This window comes from Hylobates moloch, unplaced genomic scaffold (assembly GCF_009828535.3).
Source record: "Hylobates moloch isolate HMO894 unplaced genomic scaffold, HMol_V3 SCAFFOLD_16, whole genome shotgun sequence".
NCBI lineage: Eukaryota > Metazoa > Chordata > Mammalia > Primates > Hylobatidae > Hylobates > Hylobates moloch.
Genome location: NW_026652291.1, coordinates 34,986,372 through 35,001,689, shown reverse-complemented (window position 1 = coordinate 35,001,689; position 15,318 = coordinate 34,986,372). Strand labels below are relative to the sequence as shown.

General features: G+C 38.3%; 1 protein-coding gene across 6 annotated transcripts in view; it reads right to left on the bottom strand.

Annotated features, from left to right (window-relative positions):
* Window positions 1-7,053: 7,053 nt before the first annotated feature.
* SYNJ2BP (synaptojanin 2 binding protein) overlaps window positions 7,054-15,318 on the bottom strand; it is a 46,427-nt gene continuing 38,162 nt past the window's right edge. For 4 of the 6 annotated variants that reach the window (XM_058429678.1, XM_058429677.1, XM_058429679.1 and 1 more), the window contains 2 exons: window positions 10,212-10,307; window positions 7,054-7,772 (listed from right to left, as the gene is read on the bottom strand). In XM_058429678.1, the coding sequence (XP_058285661.1) occupies window positions 7,632-7,772; window positions 10,212-10,307 (237 nt within the window). In that variant the 3' untranslated portion in view covers window positions 7,054-7,631. Of the gene's footprint in view, window positions 7,773-10,211; window positions 10,308-10,502; window positions 15,197-15,318 lie in introns of those variants that run through there. The other 2 variants (XM_058429680.1, XM_058429681.1) reach the window with 1 other exon arrangement.

The following is a 15,318-nucleotide window of genomic DNA, read 5'->3' as shown; positions in this document are numbered from 1 at the left end:
TATCAAGAAAGAACATGGCCATTCTATACATACTATAGACTACCAATTTGACTTCAGGCCTGAACTGCTTAACATGGGTGACACGGCAATGATGACCAATGTAAACTGCCTTTTCTCTTCATATCAAAGTCAGCTATATGCAAACTAACTTAGAATAAAGGTCAACAATATTCAGTTCTGACAAGTCCTTATTCATCCTGTGGCACAAACCCACTTCTGCCTTCTATGTATCTTATAAGGCTTTGGGGGATGAAAGGGATACAAGTAAGATAGTAAATGTTGGCAATTGCTTGCAAACATTGCGAATAAATACACAATGATACTGCTACTGCTATTATAGAACATTTAACCTAGTGCAGTCAATTTCCTATAATCCATAATGGAAGGATACGATAGCATGGTTGAATCAAATTGAGTATAGTAAACCTTAATTTTCTAGAATAGTGGAAGGGCAGTGGACTCCTCATTGGTTTGAAGTAAATTCCCAGGTCTGGAACTGACTAGTTATGTATCTTGAGCAAGTTATTAACTTCTTTAAGCATCAAGTTACCTCACCTATAAAAATGGAATATTGATACTCCCTTGCACAGATATGAAAATTTGGCATTAAGTCATACAAAAGGGCAGCCTAATGCAGTGCCTGGTACCATGGGAAGTAGAGACAGTAAGGTGTTATAGTTATGAATGCAGGTTTTGAAGCCAGATCGCCTGGGTTTAATTCACAGCTTTGGCACTTAGTAGCTGTATAACTTGGGCAAGTTACTTAACCTCTCTATGCCTTTTATCTATAAAATGAAGATAACAACAGCAGTTATCTTAAGAGTTGTTTTGAGGCTTAAATAAATATTATACATGCAAAGGCCTTAGAACAAAAGCTGGAATATTGATAAGAGCTCCATAATTGTTAACAGGATATCAATGTCCTGTTCCTTATCTCCTATGTCAAAGCCTCAAACTGATCATTTAGATTTCTTCCTCTTTCCAGGATTCTGTGAGAGGTGTTACCCTAAGAATATCTAGTACATAGTAAGCACTTATTAGATATTTGCTGAATGAAGGAAAAAACCCTCATCTGGAAGAAAAAAAAGGAGATATTTAATCAACAGTCTTCAAAATAAGGTGAAAAAAGATTGTAAAGATTCAATGACAAAGTTTTATTAAATACCAATACTGGCTAGGCACAATTAGACACATTATTATCTCATTTGCTGTATCTGGTATTAAACAGCAAAGCCTGAAAGATTACCATAGATTTTGATGGCCTCATTAACATAATTAATCTGTAGTGACATTCCCTGGATAATAAATACAGTTTTATGTCCGTGTGTCTTCTGTGTCTTCCAAGTTGCTACAGGGCTCTATTTGATCTGAGAAACTGACTGCTGTTTACATCCAGGTATGCAATGTGACATTAGAATCAAAGCAGAAAGGAAGCAAAACAAAATAAGGTTCATGAGGAAAATAATCTTCTAAGAACTAACATGGCCTGGAGGTAAAATGCAAATATATCCGGTAATAAGAAGCCCAGATTACTGCAGATAAAAGATTAAAATAGGATTCAATTATTCATCTCCATTTGCAAATCTACAAACTAGGAAGAAGGACTAACCCTTTTCCTGGGATTAGTAACTAAATTTAATGATTACAGCAAATATAAAGTTCTTTTGTAAATTATTGTTGGTTAATGATTGACTTGCATTGAGAACATACTTTAGCCCTCGCCCCTTTCATTCTCCCCCTGCAAGAACAAAGGGAAGATGAACATTGAGGAAAACCTGGAAACAGGACTGAGTGTTTGCTATCACTTGATTCCTTTGAAGGAGCAATGCTTTCTCATAATATAGGTTTTATAGTATCATCAAGTACATCAGTTAAGCAAATCAAGTGCTTTGTGTTCTGTATATAAATTACATAATGCAAGAGTCTGTGGCAGTTAAGAATCTGGTTCTGCACTTTGGGAGGCTGAGATGGGTGGATCACGAGGTCAGGAATTCAAGACCAGCCTGGCCGAGATGCTGAAACCCTGTGTCTACTAAAAATACAAAAATTAGCCAGGCGTTGTGGCACGCACCTGTAATCCCAACTATTGGGGAGGCTGAGGCAGGAGAATCGCTTGAACCCGGGCGGCAGAGATTGCAATAAGCTGAGATCGCGCCAACGCACTCCAGCCTAGGCGACAGAGCAAGACTCTGTCTCAAAAAAAAAAAAAAAAAAAAAGAAAAGAATCTGGTTCTGATCAGAATTCCTTAAAATACTGTCTTGTTTTTTATCACAATTGCCCTTCTGGATGTGAGTGCTGGTCTCAAAAAGATTTGCAGTTAAAAGAGGAACAGCAAAAGAGGCTTACACCAAAATAGCAACCAACTCTAAAACTATTATAGGTGAGAGGTAGAGAGCTTCATAACTCAATCTTCTACTTCTAGGTGATGTTAGAAAAATACTTTAACATCAAAATCACCTACAAATATTCCTCCACTTTCATATGCTGAGCAATTTCAGCTTAGAATGACTAAGTCTTATTTATCTCTGTATCTTCAGCACCTAGCACATAGTAGGCACTCATTAGCTATTTGCTGAATGAAGGAAAAAAACCTTCATCTGACCAAGGATAAATTTCACTAAAATTGACTATAATAAAATTTGTATGGGTTCCACATGAAAACTACATGAACTTCACTTCCCCACATACTTGACAGCCTATATACTTCCTTATGTTTCATTTCTTTAAATATACTTTAAAAATTGCTTATTTACACAATAAAAACAATGTCCACCATAAAAAAAAATGTCTCTAGTTTAGAACTATTGGAATTAGTCTCAGAATAATTCATCTGATTGGATTTGATATGAGATCATTCTCAGATTGTTCTGTGGAATCTCCCAGTTCCAATAATGATGCTTGCAATATCCTTTAGCTGTCTATCAGTTCTCCTGGTCTTTATTCAGGCCCAAAGAGAGAAGAAAGAAGTAGACTAAGATAAAATGGGTAGTTAGTGTATTCATGTAGTGAATATATTCAAGACACAAATATGAGACAGAAAGGTCACTTCTGCAACAAAGTCTGATCAGAGTTAAATTAGCTTCCCTCTCTGAGCCTTGATTTTTCTCATCTGTAAGACAGATTTATCCTAGAAGCTCTCTGGTCCTTTTTAGCTTCAGTGTTCTATGATTGGTTCTTATTTAATAGATGCACAAACTGAAACACTCACTAATCATACATTTTGCTGGAGGTTGATCAATCCTTAGCAAATTAGGAAGAAATGAATGTTCCACTTACTTGGTGCAGAAGCTCAGAAAGCTGGGCTCTAAAGGCCCAAGTTTCTTTTGTTGTTGTTGATGTTGTTTTGCCTGAAGCAATGTATGTAATTTAATAATTTAAATAGTGTTTAGTTTAATTAAATAGTGTCTTGTTTAAATGCTATATAACATTTTCAACTGCGGCTGCACACCAGAATCACCCAATGAACTTTATTTTACTGCTGCTTGAGTCCCACCATCAGAGGTTCCTTTTAATTGATCTGTGTGCAGCCTGGGCATGGGGACATTTATAAGCTCTCCAGATGATTCTAACCTGAGCAAAGGGAATGATGATGATTGGCATAGAGCAATGAGTCTCAAACTTTAGCACGAATCAGTCACCTGGAAGGATTACTAAAACACAGATTGCGAGATGCCACGCTCTGAGTTTTTGATTCACTAGGTCTGGGACTGTTTTTTCTTTTCTGGGAACTTGCTTTTTGTTTTTGTTTTTTTGAGACAAGGTCTCACTCCGTTGCTCAGGCTAGAATGAAGTGGAGCAATCACAGCTCACTGCACCTCAATCTCCTGGGCTCAAGCAATCCTCCCGTGTAGCTGGGCCTACAGGCATGCACCACTAATTTGTTTGACTTTTAGTAAAGACAGGGTTTCACCACGTTGTGCAGGCTGGTCTCAAACTCCTGAGCTCAAGTGACCCGCCTGCCTAGGCCTCCCAGAGTGCTGGGATTACAGGCATGAGCCACCATGCCCAGGCTATGAACTTGCTTTTCTAACAAGTTTCCCAGTAATGCTGATGCTTTTGTCAGGACCTTGCTTTGCAAACCACTTCCAGTGAGAGAATATCATTGATGCTGGCATCTGAAGTCCTGAGTTTAAATCCTGATTCTATTATTACCACCTATGTAATCCTAGTCAAGTAATTTTTTCTCTTTTTTAGTCTCTTTCTGACAATACTTAGATCCCAGAGTTGTGAGACACGAAATAATGTACCAATCAGAGTTTGGTACAGTCCCTGGCATAGAACACAATAACAAATATTAACTTCCTTTTTCCATTATACATGGCTAGATGGAACAATTAAGTTAAATCAATAACACATAAGTTGAAACTTCACAGGAAAACAAAGTACAGATAGTTGAAGCAAACTATCTTATAATTATACATGTAATACAGAATGATAAATATAGAGAAATGTTTTAAGTACTTAAAAATACCTTCGTTCAATTTTCAAAACTTTGAACGTAATAATTTATGTAGTAGGAACATTAGATGCAAACTATAGAAGAAATATTAGACTCCATCTATGAAGAACATGAATTTTTATTACAACCTATAATGGATTCTGATACCTCATCTATAATTTTAGTTTTCTATAGAATCAATAATATAATTAGTGTACCTGCTTAAAACTGTATTACATTGATCTTAAATACTATTTAATTTCTGAGAAAACCTAAGTTATAAGAGTACATCAGAATCCCTATTATCAACCAAAACAAAACTTCTACCAACGACAGGATGGATACTTTTTAAACAAATTTACATATACCAACGAGCAAAAAACTAGAGCTTTCATTCCTGCTTGACATTATTTTCACTTTGTGTGTCTCAAGGTTCTCTCAGGAATCAGTGTCCAAACCATGAGGTGAATCCTGGGAGGTAAGCAGGCTTGCTGTAGAAGCCGCTGTACATGCCTTCAGAAACAGGAAGGGTACCAGAGGCTGTGCCCTCCTAGTGTGGCTGGTTGGAGTGACAACTGGAATACTGTCCGTGTTTTTCTGTGGAACCTACAATGAGTCCAGTTGTCTAAGTGAGTCTCAAAGGTATTGAATAGTTGATGTCAAAAGGCACTTTATGTCAGGACTGTTTAAAGCAAGTTTCTGCCTATACCAATAGTGACCCAGAGGCAAGGTCTTACTGGAACTCTTATTTTCAAAAGCCTTCCCTTTCCAATCTAGCCTGATGCCATTATGTGACATCTTTTTTTCCCTGAATTTCTAAAAGAAAACGTAATGATTATCTGCATATCTTGTTGCTGCATCATGTTTTGCATGGTACCCCTTTAATATTGTTTTCAATACTTAGCCTGCTGATATACTTTTAACTTCTCACCTGTTTATGAATTCTCTTAACTAGGCTGTGAGGTCCTTAAGGGTCTTTAACTTGTCCCTTTCCTCCATGTAACTTTCTCAAATGCCCCAGTTCTCAGTAACTTTTCTCTTTTGCTGTCTGTAATATAAACATGACCCCTACTTACACTGTCCTACCTATGTGGCCAATAAGAGTGTTGTCTTCGCAGTTGGAACCCAAAAGCCCTAAGGGATGGAGGATATGCACTGTACTTCTTTGTAAAAGTGTCTTGACAAAGCTGATGTCCAATCAACGTTTAATTACTAGACTGTCCAAGCTAGAAATGAAATACAATTGATTGCCTGAGTCCTGATAATCTTGCTGCCAAAATTATATAAGGCCTACAGTATGGCCAACATATTTGGCTAATGCAAATGATTTTCTTAAAGCCAGAAGATTCAGCTACCCATAGTGCTTAAAACCAGCCTTAAAAGAACATGAACAGGATGGTTCCCACCTTATTGAGATCACTGGCATTCCGTAGTATCCATTCATTCATATCCTCCTCCTAGGCCACATGAAACACCTACCATATTTTCCTACCTCCTAAAGCAAACAAAACTCTTTTCCTCCCTCTTGCTGCAAAAAGATTTATTAATTAAAAGCCATATGTAGTGTATAAAGCCTTTCAAAAATACTAGCAATCCATGTTTTTTTTGTTTGTTTGTTTGTTTTTTTTGAGATGGAGTCTTGCTCTATAGCTCAGGCTGGAGTGCAGTGGCGTGATCTTGCCTCACTGCAACCTCCACCTCCCGGGTCCTGGTTCAAGCAGTTCTCCTGCCTCAGCCTCCTGGGTAGCTGGAATTACAGGAACACTCCATGTCCAGGTAATTTTTGTATTTTCAGTAGACATGGGGTTTCACCATGTTGGCCAGGCTGGTCTTGAACTCCTGACCTTGTGATCTGCCTGCCTCGGCCTCCCAAAGTGCTGAGATGACAGGTGTGAGCCGCTGTGCCCAGCCTCATTTTAACTAAATCTGAAGCAGAGTTGATTTGATGCCCATCCTGCCAGGGAGGCAGTTCCTTCCCTCAGGTTTGTCTGTTACTAGAAACCAAAAAGCCTGAGAGGGTTCAGGTGCCACCTTGGAGGCACTGCCTTAGCTTTTGTCCTTTTAGAGTTTTATTGCTGGGGTGCTTGGCTCCAGCACTATAGCCCTTACTACAGTCACTCCACCTGGTTCTTCAATAAGACTCTGAGGTATCAAAAAAGTTACTAGGGCAGCCCAGAGATTGGTACGATTTACCTTTACACCTCAAAGTTTTTTAGATGTGAGCAGCGCTGGATTATGGCAATTTACCTTATAATAACTCACCGTAGTTGGTTGTCATAAGAATAAATACTGTTCTCCTAAGATTTTTAATTAGTTGCTTCAGTTATTACATTTTTTTCTATTTTTTTTTTAAATACAGATGAGGTTTTGCTATGTTGCCCAGGCTGGTCTCGAACGCCTGGACTCAAGCAATCTCCCACTTCAGGCTACCAAAGTGCTGGGATTTACAGGCATGAGCCACCTCTCCCAGTCTCAGTTATTATTTTAATAAATGAGACTGAACGTCCTCTTATAAGGCTCACTCCCTTGTTCTTACTACATTTGCTCTGTAAGTATCTCTTTAAATTCTTCAGTTAAGATCATCCCTTTTATCAGAAACCTAGACACCACAAAGTAGCTTTCTCACCTTTAATTCTCCATAGGTATCACTATTATACTATAATATTTGCATATGTATGTGTATATATGTATTTGCTTTTTTTAAAAAGTAAAAATGCTCGTCTCACTCTCCTTTGTCTGATATAGGCACCCAGGTATGTAGTTAGAAATTAAATAAAGGCCACAATAACTTCCCAAGGAAGATCATTAAAAAGGAAAATCCTTTCTTCCTCTAATACCACATAGCTGGCCTTTATGGCATGCCAGCTAAGAAAAAAGGTATCGCCTATAGTGACAGGAAGACTCAATCTTTCTCTCTTTGGATTGTAGCTGAATTTCTATCGAAAGTCCTAGTAAAATATATAACTCCTCATTTGTTCTAAGCAAGTCTTTTCTTCAGTTTTCCTTCAAACAACACCTTTACTTTCCCATTAGAATATGAAGAATTGGAGATTGTGAACAGCAAGGTTTGGGGTGGGTATCAGTCACTTCAAATCTGGCTACGCAGAGAGAGGGAAAGACATGGCAGAATAGCAGGGGTGGAGGGTGAGTGAAATGTATCTTCATTGGGAGTATTGAAAGAGAGCAAGTTTTTCAAAGTTGTTGCCGGTATCTCATGAAAGCCCAGGCTGCTACCATGGTGAGGGCAAACACTGGCACCAGCACCATAAATATGGGAATACCACTTGGGTCCCCTTCACCTCGATGTCCTATAGGTCCATTCTGCACCTGTAACTGGAAGGGAAAGAAAAATGTTAACTCTAGTGACTAATGTGTGTTTGCAACTGAAACGCCCAGGTTGATACATCACCTGGGTTTGCAGACTCTAGACCACCCAAAACTGTAACCCCCAGCAACACCTAGCAGAAGGAGTCCTCTCTTTGTCCTGAGCTGATGCATCAGTGTCACAGGATCTTTGGAAAGGAAAATAGGTCTGGTGGGGAGGCATTTAACCTTGCTGACCTAAAGGCACCCCTGAGGGCAAGTCAGGTAATTTCTGTTTCTGTACTGCCTCTACCTTGCTATTTGTGTATCGTATCAGGAAAATGACATGAGATAAAACCTATGATCTTACAGGGAACTTGAATATTACTTGGTGAGGAAGAAGGGGGATCTTTCTGGAAATGTTTACTTAGATAATCAGTCATCAAAATGTAGTAAGAGCAGATGTGGGCAATGTCAACATAGGTGCAATACCAACATACGTCCAATGCCATTACTTGAAACATGCTTTCAAAAATCTCAGAAGGCACCCAACTCCCTCCAAAGATGGGGTTTTGCCCTTCATCTGCTCATTTCTAATACTAGAGAGAGATGAAGGTGAATCTATATGAAACAGACGTAAAAAAGCAAAAAAGAAATTATATCGCAGTGGTTATAATTTTCTATTGGCTAAGTGTTTCCTTTTGAGGCTGGATGGTCTTCATTTTAGTGATGGTTTTCAGGGTAGCTCTTAATATCAACTTTTAGTTGATATTCCACCTCTATTCCACCTCTACATTTTTCATTCATTTGCTGATGAGCTGTCCTGAGAGGACATGCTCAATAGGAAGCCATGGTTTTTAGGGCTAGGCCAATTCCCTGAACATAAGGGTCTTTTTTATTAGGAATTATTTATGGATGTTTCCTTAAAAGTGAACACTGGAAATAACTTCTCACATACCTTCCAAAAAAACTGTAATCATATTGAAGTGTATCCCTATATTTACTTGTTTTTATCTACTGCACAAATGCTCCCATGCTTTAGAAAGTGAAGAGCCAAGGCAGAAGCAACTGATGACCAATATTATCTCTTATTAACCTGTTTTCTAATCCATTACACCCAGATTCTGCTTGCAACTGGTTGTTTTCTCAGGTATCTTTCACGTTCTGCCTTCTCTACTTTTTTAGGAACTCCTCTAAATGTTCTTAAGCTTCTAAATCCTTAGCCACTGAGTGAGGAAAAGAGTGCACCGACTTAAGAAGCAGCAAATTGATTTAATTTAAAGGTGCATGGAACCTGTTTTGTGAATACACTCAGAAATTCTCAATGCTATAGGAGGAATTATATCTACCCAGGCTTCCCTTTACATCATTATCCAAATTATAAAACACTAGGAAATAAGAAACAGATGCAGCGATAGGTGCTGCCTTGACTGAATTCTGAATTCCATTTCCTTTTTGCTGGAGTTCTCCTATGAACACTAAAGATTTGGTTAAGAGGATCACCAAGTTGATAAACGAAGGGTTCACGGCAGTGACAGGGAAAAGCATATAGTGGGTACCAGAAAACCCACCATCTTTGTAGTGTTTTATCAAATGGTTTTATAAATAAGTTTTCAAGGGTAGACATATGGTTCCTTCCCTACCAAAAAGTAAAATTGGCTATGTTTTTTTACCATCTTTTTAATTAATTAATTAATTTATTTTCCACTGGTCCATGTCACTCTTAAAATTTTTTATTTATTTTTATTATTACTATTTTTTTAAGAGATGAGGTCTCTCTATGTTGCCCAGGCTGGTCTTGAACTCCCGGGCTCAAGCAATCATACCACCTTGGCCTCCCAAAGTGCTGAGAGTACAGATGTCAGCCACCACACCTGGCTTTTCTTTAATCATCTGTTTTAATTTGGTTGTCAAGCTTTATCTTTAAGGCATATTACCTTGAAGCAAGGACCTCGGTTATAAGCCATACTATTGTGAATTTCTCTTTTTTTTCTTTTCTTTTTTTTTTTGAGACAGGGTCTCACTCTCTTGCCCAGGCTGGAGTATAGTGGTATGATCTTGGCTCACTGCAACCTCCACCTCCTGGGCTCAAGCAATCCTCCCACCTTAGCATCCCAAGTAGCTGAGACTACAGGTGTGCACCACCGTGCCTGATTTTTTTGTATTTTTAGTAGAGATGAGGTTTTGCTATGTTGGCCAGGCTGGTCTTGAACTCCTGGCCTGAAGTGATCCACCCACCTTGGCCTCCCAAAGTGTTGGAATTACAGGTGTGAGCCACCGTGCCTGGCCTGAATGTCCTTCAATGCTAAGCAGAAGTACCAATGGACCCCTCCCTTTGCCTGAGAAACTCTTTAGGGGAGTGAGGGTAAAACAAACAAAAAGCAACACTGAAGATTACACACATTGGGTTTATTCAGAAGTACAGTGCAAAAGCCTGGTGCCAGGTTTCTGGCTCGAAGTGATACCTACCCTGTGCTGCACTCTCAGAGACACAGCATAGCCTGCATTACGAAAGAGGTCTACAGCATCCTGGTGCAGCAGGTTCTTTAGGTCTTGGCCATTTACCTGTCAAAACACCAAAGAAGAGTAGTAAGAAAGGAAGAAGGCTATTGTAAGTCAACAATTTATTTTCAAATGGCCAAACTTTAAATAACAAACTCCTTCAGAGCAAATTGCAAGAATGGAGTATGGGCAAAGTTACTTAGAGCTCAGAACTTAGAACTTTTTTCATTTTCAAAACTATGTTTTCCTAGAACTGAAGTTCCACAGGCCATCTGAAGAGAACCTAGGTAAAATAAAAAATGGTCTCTCCTTCCTCTTAGCTTCTATGCCTGTCTCGTTTTGACACTTGGGAATCTGTTACTGTATTAGTATTTCTTCCATGAGCGTTAACCTGCTTCCTTACAGATAGCATGGTCTTCCAGGTTACCACCCTATCCTTTATATTCCTAAGCCCTGGCATTGCCAGCTACAACTGTAGAAATATAACTCTATGAAACTCTCCACCAATTTATTTTGATGTGGTATAAATCTATACTAGCCCATTCTATTGGGCTTTTCATAATGAACAACTTCCTGTGATTCCATGGATATTCCTATCCATTATATCCAAATTAGTAGTCATTTTTTAATCAAAATTTAGTAAATACCATATTCCTGTGAATGATATAAATCCTTAAAAAAATTTCAATGTAGGTCACTCCTACCACTTAGAGGTGAGAGATATGAAGGAATACTTGTATTAATACTTTTTGCAGTTAGGAGTGACATCGGCCACAAGTAATTATCTATCCTATGCTGTATTCAGTGGCACGGCACAGCACACTTAGTGCAAGATTACATATCTTTTATACATGTCAATGTCATCATTAACAGTAGCAGCGATAAGAACATCTGATATATTTATTTTGATAGGTTCTGTACTTTACACACATTATCTCATTTAATTCTCACGATAACCCTATGAGGTAGACATTATTTTTATCTCGTTTCCACAGATGAAGAAACTTGAAGCTCAGTGAGATTTGTGTTGGAGCTAGGGCTAGGATTTGTAAATAATGAAAGAAAGATCAAAGTGTCCTTGCATTTCACTGTTCCTTCTGCACTGTTATTCTTCCATCTTGACTCACCAACTATCCTCTGCTCCGCTAATGTTCAAGTCACTCCCTTATTCAACTCTCTCATTTTCCTTGTCACAATCTTCCCTCTCCAAGGCATTCATAATCTTCCCTCTACTCTCTCTCTTGCCAATACACTTGGTGAATGAATCTACCAACACTTCTGCCCTATAGACAGTCTATCTTTGTAAACCAATAGTTTCCAACTCCATTCCACTTCAGTCACCAATTGACATAAACTTAGACTTCAATATTAGACATGCTTCAGCTCTAATATCTCAAACTCTTAAAAACCTGACAATAATTTCCACTCTTTTCACACTTTCTATTCATCTACTGAATTTCCTCCTTGTAACCTTTTTAGACTTTACTTGCATCCTTGCCCATCTAGGAGTTCCTGCTGTAATTTCAACAAAGCACTTGGTAAATCATTAGAATCCTTTGTCCCCATGATCTTCTGCCATCTTTCCAGTCCTGGGCCATATTCTGCAATACTTTTCTTGCCATCATTGAGTTGAATATTCTGGGAGAAAGGTATATTCTGGGAGAAAGGTATATTCTCATTCTCCACCATAGACCCATGCTAGCTGACTCCAGCTCATCCTTAAAACACCTTCTACTCATTTACTGAACTCCTTAATAAACACACAGTGATAGCTGTTCCAGTCCTTTTTCCACCACCATCTCCAACCCCAATTCTACCTCTCTCCCTAGATGATTCCCTTATCTTTTGTGAGAACACTGAGGATTTCTGATAAATGCTTTCTACATTTTCTTTCCTTCTCCCTCAAAGTTTCTTTACATCTTCTCACTACTCCTTTCCCCTAGACTCTGAATTAGATCTATTTCCTTTTCAAGGTGAAATCATCCACTGATGATCTTGATCATACTTCTTCTAGCCTCCTTACAAAACTCACACAGACACTCTGTCCTCTTGATTACTTATTATCTTTCTCTGCTCCTTCTCTCAACTAAAATTATACACCTCTATAAAGAAAACAATACAACTACTTCTTGGAACCCATTATCACTCTCTTCCCATCTTCTTTCCTCTTTCTTTGACTGCAAAATTTGTTCTAAGAACTGTTTGCATGCACTACCTCTATTTCTTCAGCATTCATTCTCTATTCCCCTGTAATCTCACAATGTATGAGGTAGAAGGGAAGAACATGTTTTTCTAAAGGTCACCAATGACTTCAGTCACCAAATCCTATAGCCCTCTTTGTCTTCAGACCACCTCCTCCCTTTTGTAATTTTCTCCTATCTTGGCATATGAACACTTAGCATTCTTAGTTCTTAAATTATTCCTTTCTGGATTTCCTCTTCCCTTTCTTTCTCCTTAAGGTGAGTCAAGGTTGTTCAGTGTCAATCCTCTATCTTCTTTCTTTCTTTCCCACTGTGAGCTTTAACAATTTCAACCATAATGTGTAAGATAACTCCCAAATTTGTATCCCTACTTGTACTTCTGGATTTGCCAGTTTCTTGCTGGATGTCTATACCGGTATATTCTGCTAGACCCTAATTCGACATATTCAAAACCTCTTTATTACTTCCCACAAAAATCAGAATACATACCTTGCTTCTTATTGCCACTATCATTCCTTCAAACTTTTTTTTTTGAGACAGAGTCTTGCTCTGTCACTCAGGCTGTCACAGTGGTGTGATCATGGCTGACTGGAGACTTGAACTCCTGAGATCAAGTGATTCTCCTGCCTCAGCCTCCCAAAGTGCTGGGATTATAGGTGTGAGACATTGTATCCAGCCCAGGCTAAATTTTTGATAATAGTTTTAAACTCTCTCTCTGCTGTCAACCTTCATATACAATAGATTGCCAAACTCCACAGTCCAACACCATGACATCTCTCATATAGTATTTTCTTTTCTATTGCCTATTTTAGGCTGTTGACACTAAAAATAAAATAAAACCTTGGGACCCCAATCCACTATGTCAAAAGAAAAAATTAAGCTGCAAGCTGAGTCATGCAATAAACTGCTTTTCCTTTTGTTCCTAAGCAGACAGCTACAGATAACAGGTTAAATATCTCCACAGGTAATTACTCTACGTTCACCTTATCTTATGTAAAGTCCCAACTTACTAAGCAAAAGAAAATACATAATTGACTCTTCCCTTGCCTGCTCCTTTCCTCTGGCAACGTGGATTACCATACCTTCCCCCTTTGCTCTTCAGCCTACTTTTCCCCTTTAAATATTAAAGCCCTCAAAATCATCTTTGGAGAAAGGTACATACCTGTCTCCCAGGCGTGTCCTTAACGTTGGCAAAAGAAACTTCAATCAATTGATAAGACTCTTGGTTTAAAATACTCTTGGTTGAACTACTGTGATCACTTCTCTCTGATTTACTTTTCTCTAGGTTGGAACCGATTCAAACACTAGGTCTCCAGATTAATCTTCCTAAAGTACAATTCTGTTAGTACCACTTTACTATTCAAAAAACAAAAACAAAATTGGGGAGCAAGGAAAGAGTACATACCTCGTTTCTTATGCTGACATGGAAAGTCTTCCAGGAAATGGCTCTAACCTATCTTCTCAGGTTAATCTCTGTTTCCTTTCCTATATCCTATACTCTAGCTAAGTCACATAACTCACTGACTGGGACATAAAATACATTTTTTACCTTTATACCTGTGCTCAAACTGTTATCTACCACCTAAATGCCCTTCCCTTTTAAAAAATTCTATTTGTCTTCCAAGATTGATCTTTAAAAAGGATCAGACCTGCTACCTACAGTGTAGAAATGAATACAGTTTTCTAGTTGAGGGACTTTAATTTCATGTTAATGCCTTGGTTTTCTTGGTAGATATGCTGTAGGGAAAGAACTTCAGGATTTCTATAACTATCACAATGAATTCTCAATGACTCAATTTGCTAGTTAACTCCTGGGAGACAGAATAGGTGTGAGATTGCTGACTGTCATGAGAATGCTCACTTAAGTAATCTAGCTCACGTGATAGCTGTATTTCTCATTATAAAGAAGTAAGTATTTTCTTTAGAGGCAGAAATAAGTTAATGATACAGTCATGTCAATGAATGCCAAATAATGTCACAGCTCAATATCAGAGCCAAGGTTTCATAGTAATATAAATGCAAATGAGATAATTGGGTCACTATATTAAATGGTAGAAACACTGGGCTTAAAATAACCTTTGCCATAGTAGTCAGTAATAATTGCAGAGAATTATTGAACATAAACATGTCTGGAGCTGTCTGTTCATCTTACATGTATTAACTCATTTAGTCTTCACAATAGTTCTGTAAGTTAGGAACCCCTATTTTATAAGTGATAAAACTGAAGTGTAGAGAGGCTATCAATTTATCTATGAGCAAACAGAATGAAAGCAGCAAAGCCAAGGATTCAAACTCAGGCATTCTGGCCCAAAAGCCTTCACTTTAAAACACTAACCTATATGAATTTACATGGCAAGCAAGGATTTTATTTTAGCAACATATTACTGCCTATCACATATATGTTGTAAATTAAATTTTTATTGGTTTTGCCTTTTAGTTTGTATTTAATGTTACACATTTAAAAAGGGTTAGAGTTGAGGCCGGGCATGGTGGCTCACACTTGTAAGCCCAACACTTTGGGAGGCCAAAGCGGGTGAATCATGAGGTCAGGAGTTCGAGACCAGCCTGACCAATATGGTGAAACCCCGTCTCTACTAAAAATACAAAAATAAGGCAGGTGTGGTGGCACACACCTGTAGTCCCAGCTACTCAGGAGGCTGAGGCAGAAGAATCACTTGAACACGGGAGGCAGAGGTTGCAGTGAGCCAAGATTGTGCCACTGTACTCCAGCCTGGGCAACAGAGCAAGACTCTGTCTCAAAAAAAAAAAAAAAGTTAGAGTTGAATAAAAACAAGGTATTTATATATTAATATTACTATTCATTTGTATATACTTACGTAGCATTAAAATTAAAAAAGCAATTTAGTTAGGTG